The 24,734-nt window shown below is 38.0% G+C and overlaps 1 protein-coding gene across 3 annotated transcripts in view; it reads right to left on the bottom strand.

Moving 5' to 3' along the window:
• CEP192 (centrosomal protein 192) overlaps positions 1 to 24,734 on the bottom strand; it is a 65,373-nt gene that overhangs the window by 5,794 nt on the left and 34,845 nt on the right. For all 3 annotated transcript variants that reach the window (XM_054059713.1, XM_054059712.1, XM_054059714.1), the window contains 19 exons: positions 23,966 to 24,109; positions 23,715 to 23,778; positions 22,941 to 23,080; positions 22,721 to 22,813; positions 20,980 to 21,095; positions 18,738 to 18,914; positions 17,604 to 17,694; positions 16,652 to 16,828; positions 15,472 to 15,732; positions 15,144 to 15,262; positions 13,698 to 13,807; positions 10,214 to 10,355; positions 8,244 to 8,416; positions 7,765 to 7,888; positions 5,522 to 5,627; positions 4,257 to 4,461; positions 3,519 to 3,598; positions 2,537 to 2,632; positions 821 to 940 (listed from right to left, as the gene is read on the bottom strand). In XM_054059713.1, coding sequence (XP_053915688.1) covers positions 821 to 940; positions 2,537 to 2,632; positions 3,519 to 3,598; positions 4,257 to 4,461; positions 5,522 to 5,627; positions 7,765 to 7,888; positions 8,244 to 8,416; positions 10,214 to 10,355; positions 13,698 to 13,807; positions 15,144 to 15,262; positions 15,472 to 15,732; positions 16,652 to 16,828; positions 17,604 to 17,694; positions 18,738 to 18,914; positions 20,980 to 21,095; positions 22,721 to 22,813; positions 22,941 to 23,080; positions 23,715 to 23,778; positions 23,966 to 24,109 — 2,538 coding nt within the window. The remainder of the gene's footprint in view (positions 1 to 820; positions 941 to 2,536; positions 2,633 to 3,518; positions 3,599 to 4,256; positions 4,462 to 5,521; positions 5,628 to 7,764; positions 7,889 to 8,243; positions 8,417 to 10,213; positions 10,356 to 13,697; positions 13,808 to 15,143; positions 15,263 to 15,471; positions 15,733 to 16,651; positions 16,829 to 17,603; positions 17,695 to 18,737; positions 18,915 to 20,979; positions 21,096 to 22,720; positions 22,814 to 22,940; positions 23,081 to 23,714; positions 23,779 to 23,965; positions 24,110 to 24,734) is intronic.

Genomic DNA, 24,734 nt, shown 5'->3' with positions numbered 1-24,734 from the left:
GTAGCAGCCTAACAAACGTTTCACAAGAAAAGAAAAAAATAAGTTTGAATGACCAGTACTGAGAGGGTGGGGCTGCAAAGTACATGTAGAATCTCTCCTTTCTTTGTCTCTGGGATCAGTTTGGGAGACTTCTTCTGAACTCCTGACTATGGTTTCCAGTGGTCAGCAAGCAGAGCATAATCAAAGTCACAGTTAATTGGTTTTTCAGGAAAAAAAAAAAAAAGGTGGTAAGTGCCACTGGTTTTCAATTTGTTCTTCTGTTGTCTTTTTTTTTTCCTGAGCTCTTCCAAATTTTTAATTTCTTTTGTAGTGCTGCTATAAATAAATAGCACTCAGTCAATCTGAGTGACAGTCAGTCTGTCTTCCCACTTCATTCTATCAAAAGTCACATTACCCAGAGCTGTAGCCCCCTCTGCCTCAGCAAACCCAGCAGGATCCAACTCCTCTTCAGGATTGCATTACGTTATGTACTACAGCGAAGGTCAGTTACTTTGCTATTTATTTACAAAAATAAAACCAACCCACTTAGCACATGATACCAACAAAACTGCATTTACAGAAACGATTCCCACAGAAAGCAAGTTTGTCTCTAACTTCTTCTGAGTAAAATAAAGGTTTACATCTGAAATGGCAAAAGATAATGCATGTAAGCAAGACAAAAAGGTATTTTTGTAACACAAGAAAAACAGTAGAGTTCAGTCCAACAAAAATATCAGCAAGGTTTTTTTTCAGAATACACCAGTGCACATGACGAAGTACTGTATTAGCATGTTAAAAAAAAAAGTGCTGAGGACTCTGTTTAGAGCATTTATATACTTACTGTTCCAGAAAGCTGAAATCTTAATTTGTGTTTCCGACTAGGTTTTTCAACTGGGTGACATTCAAGGTCCCAAAACTGGGAGTAATCCCCTTTATCTCTAGGTAAAAATATTACAGCAACCTACCAAAAAAACCAGAAAAATTTTGCAGAAGCATGTTAAAATAATCTATAAATCTTCACAGTTTTACCTACGCAAAATTACAGTTAAGACATCACACTACAGAACATACATTCCACACACAAGTGATCGTGCAGAAAAGAACACAATTCATCCTCCTTTGCTCACAAAAGAGAAAGTTCTGATGAAATAGGTAGTGTAAGCAATATTGAACAAAATTTTAGTTCAGCTAATCTGCTTTAAGCAAGGCCAGCAAGTGCTTGCACAATTATTTCTATCAATAAAATGCAAGAAAAGGGGCCAGGGAGGGGAAATAGACACAGCTGAAAGACAGCAATACCTTCCTTCATCTGTCAGCTAAGCTGTGAACAACTGTGCTCCTCCAGCCCCAATTCTGCAACTATCCTGTGCTACAGACACTAAGAGGCCTGAAATTTAAGCAGACTTGCAGATTATGCATTTGATCATCTTTAAGGACCACCTACATAACAAGGGGTTGTCTCTGTATAGCACTGTATCAGTTAATTCAAGAATAAATTCGCATTCTTTTCAGTGTTGAGGTTGGAGGAAGGAAAAGAAGAGTGACAGCAGATTAAAATACATCACTGCAACTATGTCTAATCATCCAAAAATTATCATACCCATTGCAAAAAAACAGCAAATCATGATAGCACTGTACCTTATCAGGGTCAGCCAACAACCTGACAGGCCAATAATGTAAATGGTATTCAAACAGGCCTGAACTAGGATTGCTAAAGCAAAGACACTTGTTTAAATTTAAAAACCGGTTATCAATAATATGAAATTTCAGTACCATAAAATAACTATGAAGCTGGACACGAGTAAGTTTTTCTATGTTTTGTAAATAGACTACAAATTGCCTCAACACTGAAATCATTTAGTTAAAGGAAAGTCATAATAATCCATAATGATTAAAAGACAGGCGTTCATGAAGATGAACAGATAGAACTGAAGTTGCATTGAGGGAGAAGGTGAAGGACAAAAGCCCCATAAAAACCCATTCAGTATGTCCTTGGATGTGCTTTATAATTGTGGTTATGAAACCCCCTACTGGCCAGGAGATAAAATTGTAAGCCAAATGAAATCGACTTCAGGAACAGACAATTGTTCTTGAACAAGTATGACATGACTGCTTCTAAGAAGGGAAAACCAGTTCTCACATCAGTTTCGTAAGAACCCAGTATTACCTGCAATCTTCTTGTGGATTTTTACAAAACATTTAAAACAACTAAATTTATCTTTTTAAAATAATTTATCTTTTAAAATAATTTTTAAAATAATTTATCTCTAAATAAACCCAAACCACCACAAGACCACCATCACGTTAAAGTCAAACTACAGACTGCATCAATTCTTGCATGAATCCACTCCACTGATATAAAAGCTGTGGTAAGTAGGTACTGACCACCTGATAACACCCCAAAACCCACTTTTGGAAGGCAGCACTTTATCATTATCGGATCAAGTATGACCAGCCCGAAAAGTCAATGGTTATTTCAGAGAAGTCCTCATGTAAGATCCTATTTCACAACTGAGATAAACAGACATTCATAAATATTTCAAGCCTATTAGTGTACCTTATCTTCTCCATGAGCTTCAAGAGTACCAGAAACACGGGAACATCTGAAAGCGGTGTAAGTAACCCTATAAACACCACCAGTTCCATCCACATCCTGCAAATAAAGTTATGAGTCAGATTCAGAAGGGAAGGGGAAAAATCCCAACAAACATCCCCACAATACTGTCATCCTCATAACCATCCTCACAAAGAACAGAAGAAAATACACCCAGTCAAGCTGCTTTCAAGTGAAAAAAACAATACTGACTCTCTAAAAGCAAATTAATGAAGACTAAAACTACTCAACTGCTACAAGATCTATTTAGTCACCGTGAGTATTGATTTCCAGTTTAGAGGTGGTGCACTGGCTGGAACATGGCATTTTCAGTCTTCTGGACTGCAGCTAAGAGCCCTACATAAACATTTGTTGCTATTTCACGACAAGAGACCCTAATAATTCTAGTATAAAATCAGAGTGACCATCACAACATTTCAGACTATCAGCAAAACAAGGAAACATTTATAAATACCAGTGGTGCAGCTACAGTAACTGCACAGGCAACAGCAATGTAACTCAAATGTCCTTGACCTAACTAAATTACCTAGAGAGACACCATGTACAGCACAATTCCAGCAGCACAAGTGTCAAAACAAGGCAAGTCTAGCACTCTGGAGCCAAAAGGGACACACATCTTTCATGTATGCTTGACTGCTTCATGCAATCTCGCTGATGTCACTGGGTGAGCACAAGCAAACTCTGTAAGGTGGTAAGTTAACCAGAAATTGTCCTACAGAGCACTGATTCATAGTTGGGGAGAACTTCAGAAAGAAAAAGAGTAAAACATTTTCCTGATAGGGACAGAGGCAAAAAAGAAACTTTATAACTGAGTTCATGCTCAAATATATATTCTTTCTTGAAAAGATGAAGGAAGAGAAGAGAGCAACAGGAGAGAGAAGAAAAAAAAATTTGCATAAAATTACCAATTTAAGTATTCACTCACTTTAACATAGGGTGGTGCAAAAGATGACAAATGCCACTTCACATTTTCATCCCCTTTATTCTCCATTTCCACGTAACTCTCTAGAAGAGAAATATCAGACCAGTACATTAAATGCCTTAATGTTCAAATGTTCAAGAGTTCAAGTATCTTTAGTGGAAAGAATTCAAACACAAACGATGTTTCAAGACCCACAGAAGTTTAATGGAAACAGTACTGGTGATGCCAACTCCAAGAGCAGACCCAAACAAAGCACACTGTCATAAAATTCATTAGGTTTATTTCTCTGCTACATGCAGATAGATTTCTCTCCTCTCACATCTTAGGGACACAAACAGATGACAAGAACAGGTCTGCTGCCAAAGTGCACTGATTCAAAGGCGTTTCACCAAAACAGAGTAACCTCATAGCACGCTCCTTGCCCAGGCACAGTATGGTTGCATTCATCACATCTGCCTAAAAAACTGGCAACTTATTTGTCTGTATGCAAATCTAAACCTATGTCATGGAAAAAGTGTGGTTATACTGCATAAGATGAAAAAAAGAAAAAGACTTCTCAAAGGAGTTCTATCACAAAAAGTAACACTGCAAACTGAAGTCAGAGGAGGAGAACTGGTCAGTCGCATTAAACAAACAAAAACAAAGTCAAGGCATTCAAGTTCCCAAACATACAATACAGTAAACAAGAATTCTGAACACAAGACAGTACATATGTTGCATTTCCTAAGTAACAAATATTACCTGAGCTTTGGCCAGGTCTTGTTTTAGGAAAAACAATTATTCTGTTCTTTATTTCCATTCCTGTTAGAGGGAGCACTGAGACAGGTTTTGCCACATGAACAGTAGGATTTTCAGACTGTGGAGCAAATATACCATGTCTTCTAGACGGAAAGTGTGCTCCAGACACACTCTGTGCGACTGTCTCTCGAACCTGCACTTTAATAAACTTTTGCACAATTTGGAAAAAAAGAAAGATTTTAATAGTAAGCATTGATATATTAACAAACCAAATTATTCAGCTTTATTTCCTGTAAGAGCTCACAATGTTCAGCTTTACATTCCAACAGAGAAAGTCTCATACATTAAATCACCTGGTTTTATCTAACTGCAGTTCACAAAGTTGAAAGATTTTAAGACCAGTTTAATTCAGGAGAACAGGAAAATTTACTGAAAATTTGCTATCTAGACATTGTAATTCAACAGGAAAAATAATTTAAACTAGTTAAATTTAATTGACAACTACAATATCCTCTGCTCAGGGCTGCCTCACACCGAACGAGCTTTGTGTTTACTTCTGCTACGTAATTAGCACTTGTAAAAACTTAAGTTCATGCTAGTAAAATCTTGGCATGCTTTTTGCTTAATTGGATAGGTAGCAGAGAAACGGCAAAGGCATTAACTATCAGATCTCTTTCAATTTGATTGATTTTGCTACATTTTCTGCTTTTGTCCTAGTAGGTTTCTTCTCTTAAATCCTGTTCTATTCTATCATAAAAGATAAGTTAAATATGTGTGATCTCCATTTTCTTCTCAGCTCACTCTTTCCATCAATTTCCCTGTTTTGTTTGCTGTGTTTTTAAGGCAGCCTAAACCCCTCTCCTAACTTATTTTAAAATATTATACAGACTACTTTTATATATGCGTGCTAGAGCGTGTGTATAAATATATATATTTAGTTTCTCTAGAGAAGTATAATTTCTAGAGAATGATGCATAAGGTAGTGGCAGATTGTAAACATGCAATTTTGTTGGCTACTCAGTCTGTGTTCGCATCACAGTATTTCATAGTATTAGAGATAAACTAAGAATCTCAGCTTGCAAAACAGCATCTTAACTATATTTATTCTTTTCTTTTTTTCCTTAAAAAAAACTTTACAAATTAGAGAGAAAAATGAAAGTTAACGGAACTGCTGTCTCACACCTAAAAGGATTTAGTAGCTTTACTAGACCTAATCCAGAAAAGTAAACTAAATAGCTGCAATCTCAGCTCTCAAGTAAACCACGTACCTTTTGCCCATTATCACAAGTGATATAGATCAGACCACTCCAAGGAATCAGTGAAGGCTTTGTGGCAAGTGACGGACTAGGGCTGACCAGAACTAGTGTACTGCTCCTAGTATAAGAAAAAAAATAAAACTATGATCCTCATATTAGAACGAATATCTACAACAGATAGCACTAGCCACCCTCCATCCTGAAAAAGGAGGCACTTTTAATACAGCAAGTGAAGATGATCTAGAGTTATATTTAATATATCCAGATATCAAATTTATTATCAAGCTTTAGTAGTCAGAAACTTAACACCAGTACACTTTGTAAACTTGTTGTTAATGGCTCTAAAAGGTGACACAGAGAAAGAGTAAATCTTACCTGTTGTTAACACCTACAACCACTCAGTAAAGCAGTCCTCTCTTTTGTTTCAGAAAAATAATCTTCAATACTAGTCAACAAGGGAATTGTACTGTTCAAAAAAGTATACTGCACAAATTGCATCTCAAGAATCTTTTAAACTAAGTCTAGTTGTAGACAAGCAGCTTGGTTTCCTTTCTCTTTATTTTATTCTCACTGGTCACGAAAGTTCCCACACAATAATTTACATCTACATGAGTATGGAATTAAGCATTTAAACATACTGCATCTTGCACGCTGATGCAGGACTGAAAATAAAGTATCTGCTTTGGGAAAATATCTACGAAGCTAAAGCAACTACTTATAACTCAAAGCAAAACCTAATTCTTTGTAGAACGTGAGACTTCCCTTTCCTGAAGATAAGAATAGTTCAGTAACAGGGTCTTAAAAGGCTTTCTGAACTGACCTTAGAAAAACAAATTCAGCAGTCAGAAGTGATGAGATCTTTCAAGCATTTTATTGTGAAAGATTTTGCTGACATCTGAGAAGTCCAATTATATTATGTCTCCTGTTCCAAAATACTGCTAGTTAAGACACAGATGACCTGATGCTGGTTTGCCACTTTTGATACCAACAGGTACTGGGAAACCAAAGTTTAGTGGCAAAGAAGTGTCAGAATATATTAAAAATAAAAAAAAAAAAATCAACCTTCACAACCAAGTTCTGATGAAGATCAGCACATTTGCAAAAGAAAACGCTGAGTCATAGAATTACAGACTCACAGAATAGCTTGGATTGCAAGGGACCTTAAAGATCATCCAGTTCCAAACACCGGGCCATAGGCAGGGACACATCCCACTAGACCAGGCTGCCCAAGGCCCAAACCTGGCCTGGAACACATCCATGGATGGGGCATCTACAGTGTCCCTGGGTAACCTGTGCCAATGCCTCACCACCCTCATTGTGAAGAAATTCCTCTTTATGTCTAGTCTAAATCTGCTCCTCTCCAGTTTATAGTCATTGCCCCTCGTCCTATCACTATAAACCTTTCTAAACAGTCCCTCCCCAACTTTCTTGTAGCCCCTTCAGGTACTGGAAGGTCGCTATAAGATCTCCTCGGAGCCTTCTCTTCTCCAGGCTGAACAACACTAACTCTCTCAGCCTATCCTCATATGGGAGGTGTTCCAGCTCTCTGATCATCTTTGTAGCCCTCCTCTGGACCCACTCCAACAGCTCCATATCCTTCTTATGTTGAGGATTCCAAAGCTGGACACAATACTCCAGACGAGGTCTCACAAGAGAGGAACAGAGGGGCAGAATCCCCTTCCTCGCCCTGCTGGCCATGCTTCTTTTGATGCAGCCCAGGATAAGGTTGGCCTTTCAGGCTGCAAGTGCACATTGCTGGCTCATCTCGAGTCCCCAGCAGAGAAGCACTCTACAAGAACTGATAATTCAGGGGTTGTTATTTTGCTGGGGGAGAGAGGGAAGTACTTCTTAAACACACAGGTCATTTTTAAACAAAAAATGACTGTGAAAGGAGATTTTTAAAATTTCAGCTTTGTTGATCATCCAGCTTCTGGAAAATTACGCAATACTAATAGTATTTCCAGGCACAGAAATCCCCTGGCTTCCATGTTTGTAGGCAGTAGAAGAACATTTCTCCTATATAGAAACTATAAGAGGATAAGGTCCTAAAACACGAAAGCTAGATTTGCATGGTAGCTGACAGAAAGACCACATGCTAGAAGTAAGTAAAAGTCAGTTCCAGAGTATAGTCTAAACAAACTAAAATAAGTTCCAAAAAGCCAATTAAGACTGTAATTCCTAAATTAACTAAATTCCTAAACTAGCTGAAAATAAATTTCTCCAAAACCTCACCACACTTCTACACGTAAACTTACTTTGGTTCAATAACACCATGTTGTGGGGTTATAGTAAGGCAGTGAGCTGGCCATGAAAGCTCAAACGCCAACATCCTACTAGAATTGTTGACAATTTGTACGTGTCCAGTATCTGCTGTTCCACCTGTAATACAAAAAAAGGATAAGATGCTAACATGTACAAAAATTCATAGAAGAACCCAAGACCAGAGATTTACCAACTAATATAAAGCATTTCCTGCCCTATTTTCACTTTCATGATGTTTTAAAATTTTTATGGCATAAAGCACATATTTTGTATACACACACAAAGCACACTACCCTCTGACCATTGAACCAAAACCGTGTTCAAACAAAGTTTATTGTCTGGATATAACACTACTGCAGTAATACTACTGGCCAAGCCACATTTACAAACACAAAATAATTACAAGTATAGTATGCAGTACAATTACTTTAATACTAGAATGGTTATTTTATTCACTTCAAAAAATACTTACTAACAGAAGGAGATGTCAAAGTCAAGAATTCAGGTGTAACAGCCCAAGTCTCTTGAGTGACTGAATCATTCTGAACCAGATCATCAGTTTTTACAGGTAACGGAGGACCCTGAGGTCCTTTAACAGGAAGAACATCCAAACTTGCATTGATATGTCTGACAGAGTTCTCAAATCTGAAAGTAAGATTGCATGAAGCTAAGGTAGTAAAAAACCAACTTATAAGGAACTATTTTTCCAATATTAATACTGAAATACAATGTTCTTTACATGTGCCTTTAATTTAATTCAATTCTCCACTATTAAAAAAAATTGAATTCACTGGCTCTATCATGACACAGATTTTTCACAACAATATCTAGAAGTGGAAGGTACTATTTAAAATGGAGGGTACTAAAATAATCTTCAGGTGATAGTAAAAATGCTTTCTCTATATGTATTTTATTCAGATTAAGAAGGTATAAAAGAGAAATAAGTCTATGCAAACTGTGCTTTACAGAATCACAGAATATTGGAGGTCAGGAGGGACCTCTGGAGATCACCTAGTCCAACACCTCAGCTCAAAACAGCATCAGCTACACTACGTTGCTCAGAACACTGTCTAGTTGAGTTTCAGATTTTTCTACAGAAGAGAAGCAGACTTTACAACCTCTCTGGGCAACCTGTGCCACATGGGCAACTGTCTGACCATCCTCGCCAGGAAAAAAAAAAGGAGTTTTTTTTCTTCTCACATTTAAATCAAGTTCCTTGCATTTCAGTTCGTGTTCATTGCCTCTTGTCCTGTCACTGGATATCACTGGGGAGACTCTGGCTTCCTGTTCTTTACTCCCCTAGCAGGTATTTATGTGCACTGATAAACTCCCCTTTCCTGCTCCCACCTGCTCAAGTCTTCTCTTCTCTGCTTAAAAAAAAAAATCAAACCTGTCTCTCAGTCTCTCCTTGTAAGACGGATGCTCCCAGCCCTTCATCATCTTCATGCCCCAGCATTTCACACCTTCACTTGCAAAATACATGGCAGATAAGCTTATATACAAAAGCCAGCATGCTATTATTTTAGGATTCAACATATTTTCTTAAGTTAAAAAGCTTAAGTTTGATCTTAAATATTACAATACGAGCAGAAATAAACTATTAAAGGAAAACCAGATAGCTTTTGCTCCATGTAACACTGTGCAAACATACAACTCTTCTTCCTATTATTTCTAGTTCTAACACCTCTGAGAATCCTGACTCAGTTCAGGACAGCTGAACTAATACCTGTGAGAATTCATCCCTTAAGTACCAGGAAGGCAACTGATCGCATAAGTCCTTGACATGGAATTTCCTAACAGTCAGATTAGCAGTTAAACACACACAGATATCTTCTAAGAATTACAGTCTACTCGGAAAATGAAGATATTCATGATGCTTAGCAAGGTTAACAAGTGCAATGAGATGCACTTCAGTTCAGCGTTATTTGACAGTTACATAAGGCTGAGGTTTCAGGCATTAAACTTATTTCTAACTGTAAGATCAGGTTGAGAGCTTGAGAGGACATTTCCTCAGACTTCTGGAGAACAGACATCCTCATCTAGGAAGACAGCATGTGCCAAGGCGTGGTATGAAACTCAAGTCCATAGTAAGTGGCTTGGAACAGTGCTTGCGTGCAGCTTTCCTGACTTAAGTAGTTACTGGTACACATAACAGCCTTGTGTCATATCTTATGAAGCAGAAATCTGGACTGTCTTGTGTGTATCTTTTTCATAGGAGGTGGTGGTTTTCTAGCAAGGCTGGCACAAAGAGTTGCTCAGCAAGTGAAAACTGTGGTATTCTTGCCAGCATGTGCTGGGTTACCTATTCCACACCAGGCTCCCACCTGAGGAGGGGTGCTGAGCACATCCCAGTGCAGGAGAGCATCCTGACGGGAAATGTGTACCAGCAATTGCAGAGGAAGCCAGTTTAAGCAAGGTTTAGAATTCTATGTGATGTATTACCTGTTAGATTCCAAATGATCCTCAGGCGACTGTTGAGACCCATCCCGATCAGAAGTGGAACATCCAGTCACAGAAAGGATAACCTTATGCATATTTGCATAGAAGAGGTGGATATCATTTGTCCCCCGTGGGATATCACATACTAAAAATGAGAGTAATAGATTGATTCTAATAAGAACAAAATTATAATACTCAGAAATTATACAAAAGATTCAAGTTACAGCTCTAGTTAATAATCTGTTAGATACGATACCATGGATCATTCACAAATTGACTTACTGCAAGTTCAGTTATCAGGCACATTAAAACAAGAGGTGGCAAATCTAAATACACACTGATTTCAAATTTAATTATAAGATAGGTATTTTCCACCTTTATACAAAATGGTATATACTAGTCTGATTCTGTGCCAAATTAAAGGTGTCTTACAAAGACTAACACATTCATAAGGCTTCACAGACAGGGATTCAACTTAAGAAGATGTTTCTCCATTATTCCGTCTATTCAATCCAATATTTCATTATTTAATTCATTATACCTGTAAATATCCAAAAGGCCAGGAACGCCAGAGTTTGTTTGTTTGTTGAAAAATAATAGAATGTTTCATTAAAACATTTAATAATCAAGTCTAAGTTTTCTTCCTTGCTTTGAGTCATTTCATGGTGGAAGAGAGAATGAAGAAGAGAACCACTCTCACGCAGGATACATTATTTCCTTGTTTTCACTGCTGTGTAGTAGATATTGGGGGAATTAACATTTGGATATAGGGTCTACCACTCAGCTACACATTAGACAAAGCAACATCTGCTGTACAAGTGTTTTTAGTTAGAATTTACATGCATCTAGAAACTTAAAGCTAAGTGTCATAAAAAAAAGTCTAGCAGAATGTGTTTTTCTGGAAGAAGCAATTTATTTACATTGTCATATATATAACAAATTTCATACGGAAAGATGTTTTTCCCTTAGGATGACCATTATTTCTACTCTAACTTGCCTTTACTCCCCCCTCAAATTCCATTTAGTTCAGGAAATCATTATTTTCAAACATCCCATTAAAATATTTAACTCTTGCAGCCTATCTCATTTTCACCAACTTAAAATATTGTAACAGTTAGTTCATGGATCACTAGTATCATCAAGATAACTTTGAATGCCAAGGCCACAGTGCACACAGCTCCAGACCCACCAGTGCCACAGACACAGCATGCAAACAGCATGATGGTACAATCTCCCCAATCATGACAGAAACAACTTTATACACAGGCTTAGACCCTATAAAATACAGTGAAGTACTTTGTATCACACCTAGAAATGCACAGGAGGCTCTTACAAAGATTATTTGAGCAGAATTGTTTCCCTCCTCATTAACACTACACCCACATGTGGACAGTATGCTAATACACATTGCTAACTAAACTCTTCAGACTGCTTTAGAATAAAAAGCTGCTAGACGTTAAATACCAACAACTACTGTCTCTGTTCTATTAGTACTTTAGCATACTTTAAGCAACTAGAAATATATTAGATCATTAGGTGAACATGTTCAGTTACTGCAGCACACCACCTTAGTGCTAGGGAGCAGCTGAATCTGGTAGTGTGATAGAGCTGAGGCTGACACAGGTCCGACCAGCCATGGCTGAGCACATGCTCACACATACAGACGAAAACAGACAGAAACACTCAGCACTCACACAAACAGCATAAATGACCTCATCCTGTTTCCCTCCCTGGCTTATCAGGATGAAAGCCCATTACTGGAAACATACAGATGTATAATGTTGATCCCTCCAGCTGCTGGCTCTGCATCATACCATGCCAATGCATCAAGTGAGCGGATTGGTGAAAAACTGGTGCCACATTACTTCAAACACTAACATTAGTACACAACTTCTTAATAGATTTTTCAGATACCTCTGTGCATTAATGCAATGAGGTACAGAAACCAAAGAAGTCTAGGGATTCAACTTTACATTAAAGGCAGTTCTTATAGCTAAGACATTCTATTCCTTGAGTTTTTTGTCAGCATCACTTCTTTAGTAGCCTTTCATTTAAAAGGTCAAAAAGCAAGAAAGCATATAGATGTTGAAAAAATAACTTACTCTTCACCTAAAAGATAGTATCTCACAGAAAAGAAAAAAAAACCCCAGATTTCTTAATTCTAGGTGCTGTTGTTAATTTCTGCAAAGAATTTGACTTACGAAAACACGTAACAAGAAAAGTTAGTGGATATTCCCACTGAAAAGGCAGTGAACACTAAGCTGTGTAAAATGGGATTGTACTCGTCACAGTGGACATCACTGGGTAACAAGAAGGTAAGGAAGGGTTTGAAGTTTGTATTGTTGTTAAAATAAGTAAGAATAGCCTAGTTTACTTATCTGAGTGCTACTCTTACAGCACCCTTCCTTGAAGGCACAACTGCAGTGTTTACAAGTCTGTCTCCTAGGTTTTTGGTAACAGTCTTAACCTCAAATTTGAGTACAGAAAGTAGTACATAAGAGGGCAATGATCTTTTCTGTCCAAGATAAGTAAGTATGAATAAATGAAACAATTGTGACCAGACAGGGAACAATAAGCGACATTTCACAAATTCAAGGAAGTAGGCTCTCAAAAGAGACAGAAAAACATTAAGATGCAAGAGGCAGGCCTCATTTTCTGAAAGCAAAAAAAAATCAGAAAGAAAAAAAAAAATTAAGCTACTATTAGCAAAACTCTAGTAATAATGCAATACTCGATAATCAAGAATGTCTAGGCTCTAACACTGGCTTAACAACTTCAGAGCATACTCCAGAACCCAATCTTTACTTTTCCAATTAAAGATACAATATAATCTGCAGGAAGAGGATCAGACTACAACATTTATTCCAGTGTAGTAGCGTTTGAACAGTAAAATTTTTCCACATGTGAACAGAACTAGTTCAGGAAATATGGTTGGACAAGTAAACTCATGACACAAAGGGTTTGTACTGTTGTGTGGGATTTTTCGTGGTTTGGGACTGTGGGGGGAGTTTAAGGAAACGTTTACAACATACTGCATTCTTCTATAATAAATTGTTTGCTAACACAAATAGAAGTACAAAAAAACACCACAAAGTTATTTAATTTGGGAAGGGAATTAAATATTTTAATGTCAGCAAAGCTGTCTGCACCTCAGTTTTCAAATAAAAGATATACCCATGAACCAGAAACTGAATCTTTCTCAATTACTGATGATAAGACAAACAGTCCCCAAACTACACTGAGCATTTTTAATCTTATGATATTCATAGACTGGAGGTTCATTTTGCTAAGAGCCAAGTGTGGTAAATTGTTTAAGTAGATTAACATTGAATGAAAGAAAGCAAGTTTCGTACCAATTGAGAATCTTGCTACCACATTCATCAAAAAAGAAAGAGCTGGACAAAATTCCAGGATTCAAGCCTAACAGCACATGTTTTCCACCCCAAAACAAGTATTACATTTGTCTTTTAACTAGTCGTAGGCTTACCTTCTGTCACAAGCTGTTCCCCTTGAAATTCTTCATCAAATACAACGTTTCTCAATAAGCTGTCTTCAGAGATTATGTGTTTTTCTACCTCAGGTTTATGCATCATAGCTCTGTTAAACAGAAAGAAACAAGAGTCATTAAATTACACAAAGTATTGGAAACAACAGCTTGAAAAAGTTGTTAAGATCGGCAAATATCCAGCATAATTTTAACTTCATCATTTCTCAAATATACCAAGCTCAAATCTCTGAGCATTTGTTTAAAATTGAAATCTTTTCAGAATCTTAAAATGGTTAAAGGAACACCTGCTTTATTGCTGCACAGTAAAAGGAAACACTGAAATAATGGCTATGATACACCTGTCTTTCCAAGATCCTTGTTCTCCGCTGTCAGTCACACCTACTTAGGTTTCTGGTAAGTATATCAGGCATCTGAGTGATTTTTCAGGCACCACAGGAAGGAGGAGAATGCTATTTTGGTCATGAGTGAAAGCCTTTTGAAAGGAAAAATTGACTAGTCAATGGCAGAGTGGCAGCAGGTGCTGGCCAACAGCAGGAACACGAATCCAAGCAGCATGACTGCCAACAGAACAAAAAAGACTGGGAGGCATTAGGATATAAATAGTTCTGTCAAAAATGGGAAGGTACAGGCCAGTAAGAGGAAACCTGGCACTCCAGAAGGGTAAGAGCCATGGAGGTGGAAAGAACACCTCAGCACTACCAACTCTGAAGTCTAAGCTACTTAGCAGGCTACATATAATTTTGGAGTAAAGAACTTGAACCACAAGTTGGCAGACAAGGCAGATTACTCATTTCACACTCCTGCTCCTAAGTCCCAACTCCTGTTCTCACTCTGGTACACAATTACAAAACAGAGTTTGATCCGCTTAGATTACTCAGTAATTTCAAGAAATTAGCATCTCTCAAACTATCAAGCGAGACTTCAGGGAAGCTCCCACCAAGAAGCAACCAGTTAGACTACCACAAGAACCAAATGTCATACTCACTGATTAATAAAATGAGCAGCAAGTAATTTCACTCAGGTATGAACAGCTAGAATGTGAATTAAAAGAGTTTCCAACACTACCTATATAGATGCATCAAGCTTCTCGATGGGTTTTCTGTTGATCAGTAGATCAAAAGCTTTTACCTACGTGTTTCTGCCCCTTGAGAAGGACTCAAAGGTAGTGAGTGTTGCCTCAGACAAGAGATCATACAAAAATCAGTAACAAGCATTGTAGGTACAGTACATAAACAAAACCACAAATAAACAAACCAAGCTCCCACCAAACAACCTACCAGATGTAAGACTTAGCAGATCTCTCCATACCAATGTCTTTTGGTTTGTCCTCACTGTTTTTGGAAGCACATTAAAACCATAGTCACAGTACACACACCCCTAGTGTTAACTTTTCTGTCTCTGTTACAGTAGCAAAGTACATCTTACCTACGATAGTGCTGCCTAGAAATCTCATCTCCACAAAAAAAATATACCGTTGATAATAAAGTGTTTACTTTATGCAAGTTCTTTTCCTTTTCTATTGGAGACCATGTCACAGTAATCACCTGATAACATAAACAGACAAAACAAAGAAAAAAATCTTGTTAGTTCTGTGAGAGTACAAGTCAAAAAATTACTGCAATACAAATGGAACAGTATATAACACAAGTTAAGTGAAATTTTGAATAAAGAACTAGACAGACACATTCTCACTGATCACACGGATTTTAATTTGATTTAATAAAACTTGCTCAGAATCAAGTATTATACTTACTTCGTGTGTTCCCTCTCTCAGTACAAACTTTTCTGGAGATACCATCATTACCCGAGGATCCATAATTGTTTTCGTCTGTGTGTCTGCAAAGCATAGTGCTCTAACATAGGCAGCCCGAGAACCTGTATTTCTTATGCGGAAGGAAGCTTTCCTTGATCCTGCAGGCAACAATCCATCCAGTGTTACCGTGTAACCACCTGACAGTTGTTCAATATTTTCTAAAGTTATATTGCTTTTTCCTCCATATCCAGAGAGCGGTATCTGGAGGGGGGAGAAAAAAATTAAAAATCACAAAAAAACCCAGTATTTCAAATGAAAGAAACATCTTATTAAAACTTCTGTGCAATTATATGAAGAGTTGCAGTAAGACAAATGAAAATGCTTACAATGTGAACTGAAAAAATTTTGCATAAAATAAAAAAACTAAGTTTACTCAACTTTTTTCATATTTTTACTGAAAATTAATTCAAGCTCTACCTATAAAACAAGAGAGGTTAGAATTTTTTTGACAGTTCTTGAGTTAGAATCTTGGGCTACTTTCAACACAGTACATAAAAATATTTCTTCTTTCACAAGCGGCAAAAGTGCACACAAAATTGAGGCTAATGCTCAAACTGTTAAACTTAGTGCCCATAAAGTCTCAAACAAACAGTCATGGTTTAGCCCCAGATGGCATCAAAGCACCATGCGGCCACTCGCTTGTGGAATGGGGAGAAGAATCAGAAACAAAGATGAAACTCCTGGGTTGAGATAAAAACAGTTTAATAGAGCAGCAAAAGAAGGAGAAAAACAATAGCAGTAAAAGAACATGCAAAGTGACAGATACATCGCACCAACTGCTCAGAAAACCAAGGTCCCACATGCTCCAGAGCAATGGTCCTGAGCTGCTGCGCTAAGCCGTGAACTCTCCTCCCTTATATACTGAGCATGACACCAGTCTGGTACCAAATATCCCCTTGGTCAGTTCGGGGCAGCTGCCCCAGCTGTGTCCCCTTCCACCTTCTTGTGAAGGCTGTGTTCTCTTTCCCAGCCAGAACAAGAACACAAGTACACAGATATGCACAGTGTATATCTTGAAAAATTTCAACTTTTCAATAGCAACAGCTGTTCAGTGCTAGATTTATAACAACTATGAAATGCACATGTTTAAAATTATTAGAAGTTAGTTTGGTACTCTTACAGTAAACTTAATTCCTGGCTGTGATCGAATCCCCAGCTGTTTGATTTCCAGCTTTGCAAAGAAGCAAGTTATTCGAGTTGGTGCAAATATCAAGTATATATTAGTATCTTCTTTGGGACGGATTTTGAGTTCCCAATTACTAGTTAAGCGTTCTTCTGATCCAAATATACTCTGCAGCTATAAAAACAAAGACACCAGAAGTGAGTGACTAGAATAAGAAAAACATAGCAGCAAGACTTAGTTCACAAGTAACCCAAAATTAACTTCTTCAAAATGTGGATTAACTCAGTTGACAATGTCAGATATTTAAGTTTGCAATGCTTGATATGCAACACTAAAGACCACATTCAAGATACTTTATATTCCCACAATAAGACTCTCAGTTTAAACCACAATGGTTTTTGCTTTCAGTCTACAACAGGGTAAGGCTTGACCTAATCAGCATTGTATTAATTCCCTCTCAACTGAAAAGTTTAGATATTCGATCTGAACATCTGAGGGAAAAACGGGATACAAACGTATGCACTTTATGTAACAAAAAAAACCTTAGGTTAAGGTAATTCCCAAAAACTAACTCCAGTTTTGGTTTCCTTCCACCCTCAAGTACACTGAATCCCCTTAAGCAAGGTCTGGAATCCCTCTCGCACTAAGTGGCACTGACAGTTTCCTCCATAAGGTATTGATTCTGTTGTGCTACAGCAGCTTCAAGAGCTCTAAACTGAGCTCTGATTCATTGCAGCACTGTAATGGTTTCAGCTCTTCCTAGGGTTTCCACCGTAGCTTAAGCTCTGCTACCATGTCCATCTTGGCAGTCTCAGAGCAAATTCTCACACAGCCTGCTAGGCATTGACATTTACAATCGAATAACCCCTTTTTTATTTAGACATTCCTATTACAAGCTTATTCTGATAGCTGTCATAAACACTAAACAGAAATTTTAGTGAAAGTTAACCTGAAAGCAGTCTCGATCCTGGCCTCTTATCAACAGTCTTAAATGCTGGGTCACAGATGGAGAGTCATTTCTTAGAGTTAATTTCTGCTGGCTGAAAAACAGGAAGTTTAGTTATATTGTACAGGAAACCAAGGTGAATCAAAACTAACTTGCAGGAGGCACAGAAATTAAATAGGTAGCAGCATACAGGGAAGAGAAAGTGATTTCCAAACACTAAACAGACAAAAGTACTGTTAGAAATAAACTGTCTTAACAAAAAAGAAAAACAGGAATATAGCTGTCAGAAATGGGTCTTGGCTACAAACGTGGATCATTTCTAAACAAAGAAAATCATCAGATTGCTGAATAAGTTCAGCGTCAAAACAGCAGTGGATTAGTCCCTAAAGTAATACTTAACAGAAGTCCTGAGATGTGCAAAACTTGCAGCCTTTACAAAAGCAGCAAAGTACATCTAGATGATTATGAAGAGTTTCACTAAATTCTGAAATATTGAAGCGGTAAACTTGAAACTAAAAAGTTCACACAAGAACTAGTGAGAAGGATAAAGTAATCATAATTGGGGATGGAATGGATTCTCCATTACTACAAGTCTGGCACTGGAATGCATTCAAATTCAAATAAATTAGTTCAGGGAAGTTAGCAGCCTGTGCTATTCCAATGGTCAAATTACATCACCAGACTGGAGTCTTTCAGCCTTAATGGATGAATTCAAGAAAAATGAGCACTGAGATTTATTTCTAGCAAGAGCTGGATATCTAAAGGACCAACCAGAATCTTTCCATCAACTTGCTTTGAAATCTTTTTCCACTACATTTTGACTTACATAACACGCTAACCAGCTGTTATTCTAATGACGAGTGAAGAGTCTTGAAGAATACAAAAAGCTCAAATGAGATCACAGTTTGTTTCCAAAAAATTCTTGCACCAAAGAAAAATAATTATAACATACTGCTTCTCTCACTTGAGTCACAAAACAGGTTAGTTCATCACTTGTGGATTATTAATGTAATAGGGACAGTAAGGAAATTTTACCAACCTAGTCATTCTATGATTTTATGATTCTGTTTCAGGTAAATGCAATATAAAATACTTAAAACAATATTCTATACGAACAGTTGCCAAGCTTATACTTACACTGACGCTCCAAGTGTTACTCCTCCCCAGGCAATGAACTGCTTGTTGGAGAGAATGGGTGGGATGTCTGAGCAGGCAGGAGCTGTAGACACAGGTCTGTTCTCCTCAGATTCCACCTCACCTTTTATTACCACTTCATACTGAGGCCCAGACGGAAGGACAAGGATTTTCAAAGTACTTTAAAAATAAATAAATAAACGAAGTTAGAACCCATTACAAAACAAGATTAGTTGAAGAAAACAAAAGACAAATGAAAAAAATTATAGACAGGCCTTTATAAACTACCTTCTTAAAAGGAAAAATACAAATACTTTCTTACTTTACGACAATGGCCAGTTTTAGGCATAGCAAAATCTAAATCCTCTGGTTTGTAAATAGGTGGGCCACATGTACCTCAAACACCTTCTGAAGTATTTAATCTAGAAATGGTTCAGATAAATAGTTTGGAGACTACAGCTAGGCAAATTATTTTTCACCCATGCCAACTTCTGATTATTTTGATGACAGTGGTTTGGAGGGAAACAAAGCCTGGATGTCTCTACATACATTAAAAAGATGCCTTGTGAAATACCTGTGAAACGTCAATGAAGTTTTACAGGTATGAGATACCCAGAAGTGTCAAAATTAAATTCGGTCATTTATAATGGTAGCATTCCAAGCCACAAACCCAAGATTTTTTCCTCGCTTTGTTTCCTGGGACTACTGTGAGAAAGAACTCTGGGCCCACAGGCAGGGAATCAGGCCACCTACAGCTGACTTTTCCTGATACCCTAGAGGACACACAAACAGTGCAGATGACTGATGAGGGCATTAGGAGTACACATTCAAAAAATGAAATGTAAAGAAATGTGCTAATACTGAATAGGAAAGCAAAGAAAAACAGTTAAAAAATTAGTCACACACAAATAAAACAAACTGAAGAAGAACTAAGGAAGTAAAAGAAAGTGCTGCCTAATTATGGGGAACAGAAACCAACAGAGAAATAAAACAAAAGGCTGAAGCATATAGGGACAGGAATGGAGATTGGAAGCATCTAACCAATGACACAGGGAATGAGAGAAAAATAATCAGAAAAACAAGACACTAAAAAAAAAAAACTAGAAAAAAGGCATAGGGCAGGAAGGAAACCAAGCTTTTAAAGAACCAGGTCAAGTATTTGCTATAACACAGACCCATTTAGAGCCAGAAATGAAACTCAAGAACCTCTGCTGCAGCTGCCATTGAATTATTGTGATGCCTACAGACAGAGCCCAGCACCCCACCAGTAAGGAACATGAACTTGTTACTCTGGTTAGTCTTGAGTCTTTTGGCAGCACTTGCAAGTGGACTGCAAAGTTTCTAATCCTACTGAGTACCTCGAGCCTGTAAAGCCAAGCAGCTATGCATAAAGGCACAGGAAAGCAAAGACTTCACCTGCCTATCCATTATGACCATACAGTCATTAGCACAGAACTTCTCACTGTTTAGTTTAATGCACTGTGTAGGCTCAGTTAAGCCAGGTAGCAAAGCTGAACATAGTTTAGACAGATTGCTTCGTCTATTTTTGCTCTATTATAGCAGAAACTAGAAAACACATAACAAAGGAAGAGCTGCTCTGGAGAAATGAGTCTGAACCAACAAATTTTTATATGGCATGAGAATGGTCACATGAACCAATCATCTCTATTTCACAGAATGAAGTTCAATAGGTGCCAATGTGCAAAAATATGGACATTTATGTTTGTAAATGGAACATGTATATTAGCATTGTAGAGGATTTACAGCTGAATTTTTATTTGATTATGGCAGCCAAAAAAAAAAAAAAATCAACTAATATTTCTGATCCTATTCCATGCCTGAGTTTTTTCATATGTGAAATAGAAAATACATTTCCCTTGTCTCAGCAGAGTGAAGAAGAGTGAAGCAACTGAAGGGGCTGCTGAAGGTAAGTATTTTAAAGCTTTGATGTACTTTAGAGACAAAGGGCTTCAGACACTTAATCCATTTTTTTACACCAAAAAATCTCAGGACATTTCTTGATCTGTGATGGGAAATATTAGCTACTTACTAAGCTATGCACAACAAAAGAAGCAGGAAATTTATGGAACAGGTGAACCCTAGCAAAAATCTACTTTGTAACCAATGTGGACTCTCAGGAAAGCTACTGAAGTGAAAGTTTCCCTTGTGGGTAAAACTTCCTTCACAACCTTAAGGTCAAAAGTAGCTGTGCTTCAAATAGGCAGCATAGAATCAGTTGTGTTACCTTGCTGTTGCCGTTATGTTTTTTGGAAAAAACAGTACAGTCACTTCTCGTTCTTCTCCAGGAAGAAGGAAAAGATCCTCAGGTTGAACAGAAAAGCAGCTGTCCTGATTTGATGTCTGAAAGTGGGCAGGGGGAAAAGGGAGGGTCAGTTCCTTAATTTAAGGCAGTAAACATTTCTACAACATATAAAACATTCTGATTGTGCCTCTGTTGCACATACAATTCAGACAATTCAAATGCACCTGCCACCTTCAGCACTTTCCCATAGCCCTGCACCAGTTAAATTCTTCTAAAAAGTAGAATGCTATAGTACAAATACCCCTAGAAAAGCAGCTTAAGACACCAACTGTGTATAATACTGAAGGGGCCACAAAGAGGCTTGAAGAACTCAACAATAAGTGCAACAGGCACTGGTACACCACTAGCGACGTAACATCACTGGCCTCAATGGTGGTACGATTAATAGCATCAACTAGGATCATGTATCATTACGTTAATGCAGCATTTGTGACACTAATCACGCATTCTATTTGCATGGCCTGTACCCAACTGCTCCTTCCACTGTCTTTGAAATGCTAGTTCCAAATGTGCGTAGTTACCTTTCAATCTGGGACCATACTTTCCATAGATTCTCAAGAAAACTAAAGAGATCACATCTCTGAAAAGAACTTGCTTCATACTTGAGTTGGCAAGATGCCCACTGAAAACTAATGCAGCTTTACTAGAAAATAAGGATGTTTCCCAATGCTGATATTCCTTGTTGCTCTAAGTGGGCTTTACTCCACTAGCTAATACCTGTTATGCAGCACATGATTCACTACTCTTACCTATTTGTTATACATCTATTAAAATCTACTCGTTAAAAATGAAAAAAGTATGTTTGTTAAAACAAATATAACCAAAGCTGAGCAACAAAACTCCCATTGGCTTTCTCCAATAACATGAGCTCATCTCTTAGCTATATTTAATCGCCTTTACAGAATCATACAATAGTTTGGGTTGGAAGGGACACTTACAGTCTGGTCCAACCCCTCTGCAACAAGCGTGGACATCTTCAACTACATCAGGTTGCTCAGAGCCCCACCCAACCCAATCCTGAAAGTTTCCAGGGATGAGGGATCTACCACCTCTCTAGGCAACCTGGGCCTTCCCAGAATATCTGTTCCTGCTTCCAATACCTGTGCACTTTCTTCTTGTGCTTTAGTTTGACCAGCAGGTCTTGACTCGGCCATGCCAGCCTCTTGCTTTCCTTTCCTCAAGAGGCTGAGAGACCCCACTAGCACCCCCTCCCTCCAACCCTGGTGTGTCATCTCAGTTTGTTACCAGCAAGCCTGATATTTTTCTCAACCTCCTTCAAGTCTAGTTCAAAGTCCTGTCCATAAGCCCTGCTACATTGTGAGCAAAGACCCTCTTCCCCCTTTGACAAAGGCAAATCTCATCTGATGCCAGCAGGCCTGGTGTCATGTAGGCCACCCCATTATCGAAAAACTCAAAACTGTGGTGGTGATACCAGCCATGGACCTGTGTATTAACAGACTGGTTCCATTTGTTTCTTCCACTGTTGCTGCCTGCAGCTGGAAGGAGAGAGTTAAAAATAACCTGTGGTCCAGATTCCCTATGTAATGTTGTAAACCTTCTGTCAAATCACGTAGTTAAGCCCCGAGCCCAAGGCTTGGCTCTAGACTCAAAACAACATCAACAGCACAAAACTCAGGATTTCAAGAGTGAGACGCCAACCTACCTTAATTTTCAAATGTACATCGATGTTGCCAGCATTTTTCAATGGCAGCTCCTGTTTGGCTGTTGAACCCACTCTGGTAGACATACATATTGTCTGGAAAACAAAGAAATGCATACGTTTTTATGTATATACACATACATAATAAAATCAAACATTCCAAAAGAAGCAAGCTAGGAGAGGCAAACTATTATTCAACAATACTTTGTAAACACATGCAAACCTGCAAGTCCTTTGGAGCATGTATCCTTGCTGTTCCAGCTCTTGCTCGGAGAGGAATACTTTTAATTACACTGCTAGGTCCTGCACTATCCACTTCCACATCAACTCTTGCCAAGTATTCATCTGCTGGACCCAAGGAATCTAGGAACAGTATCATGAGTAAAAGAAGTAAGTAAGTCTGCTAGCAGCAAAGGCCATTCCTTCGGATGTGTCTCACTTAAGCTACTGTCCAATCTTAACATGTTGTAGCAATAATAACAGAAACTCTCCCTGTGAGCCAGACAACACCTTTTTTCTTTTAAAAAAAGTTTTATTCAATATTTTTACCTTTCTGTCAAATGTAGCTGAAACTGTCCCTAAAGCAAAAGAAAAAAACATACCAGCTAGGCCAGTTGACATATGCACTATTTCTACTTAAGGGGCCGGAAAAACTTGGAAGCTTCTTTGTATTTCTTATCTATTTTGCAACCAGCACAATGTTTTCTTAAGTGTTGACTTAATTTCCACAGCAAAACGAGTAAAGCAAACTTCACAATCTTGCAGTAGACAGCCGCTTTGTACAGCCTGATACTTAAGTACAAACATCTCTGCTAACATCTAAAAGATTAAGACATGGAAGGTTTTCACCTCTTTCAGGTACTAAAACTGGATGCAATACCTGAAATATTAGGGCACAAACCAAAGATGGAACATTTCATTTCAAATTTGCAGCTTGTTCCTGTAGTTTAATGCATGCATACATTAAAAGTCAAATTTGAAAATCAAATTGCTGTACCTGAAGAAGAAATTTGTTTCTTAGGTGCATGGAACAGAACCCAAACTGTTAAAGCTTCAGGATCCTGAAAAAGAAACTGGTTAACTCATTTGGGGCACGGGGGCAATTACTGAAGGGAAAAACAAAACTAGCAACAAAACTGTATTGATCGTATAAGATGACTCCCCAAAAATCACTGCTGTCAACCCACATATTCAGAACTGTCATTTCAGACAGCAAAGAACAGAAAGAGTCAAGTACAAACTACTCACTTGCCCATCATAGCTCGCGTGTATCACATGATTTACAACCGATGGAGCTGCTATCTGAGAAACAGCATCCATTTGAAGTGATTGTTCACTAGGAAGATTAACTGGTTCCTTGGAGAACGTGAAGCAACGCCAAGCTACTGCGTTCTGTAAAGAAATGAAGTATTAAAAGCCCTAGATCTCTTCTTGTCACTAAGAATAATTCTGACAAACACAAGGCAACAATCTGAACAATGCAAATAGCTTGGAAAAAACAATCAAAGATTAGCCAGTAGTTTCAGTTTGTATGCAATAGTCAAGCAAATCCTCTAAATATAGCCAGAAACCCTTCTGCAGTAAAAGGGAACAAGTTGAAACTGCTTAGTTTATACCTTTCAAGAAGTCTGGCTGTTCAAGATCAAACCTCACTAGCCACCAAGATGACCTGATCCAGGTCAGGTTTCCTCTCCCCTCACGTACAGAAACAAGATCAGCTCTTCCTGCATCACAGAACAGTGGCCAGCCTAGCCAAAAATCTGAAATCTGCACTGACAGCCTCTAATAAAGGCCGTTACTGTCCAGTGGGAGAAAAAGTGGTTAGAGTAAAAAGTCCTGCTCTTGCTCCTACAGATAAAGAGAAAGCATATGTTAAACTTGCTACAAAGCAAGTTTAGCTGCTTGTTTGAATAGTCAGCTGTTCCACTCAAACGGTGGAACGCGCCTCCATCTTCTCAGAGAGAAGGATTAGGCAACACAACCCTTTTGGTATCTGCTCTCAATCAGGCAACACAGA

The sequence above is a fragment of the Cuculus canorus genome, chromosome 2 (genome assembly GCF_017976375.1).
Source record: "Cuculus canorus isolate bCucCan1 chromosome 2, bCucCan1.pri, whole genome shotgun sequence".
NCBI classification, from domain to species: domain Eukaryota; kingdom Metazoa; phylum Chordata; class Aves; order Cuculiformes; family Cuculidae; genus Cuculus; species Cuculus canorus.
This window is presented reverse-complemented; position numbering and strand designations above follow the sequence as displayed.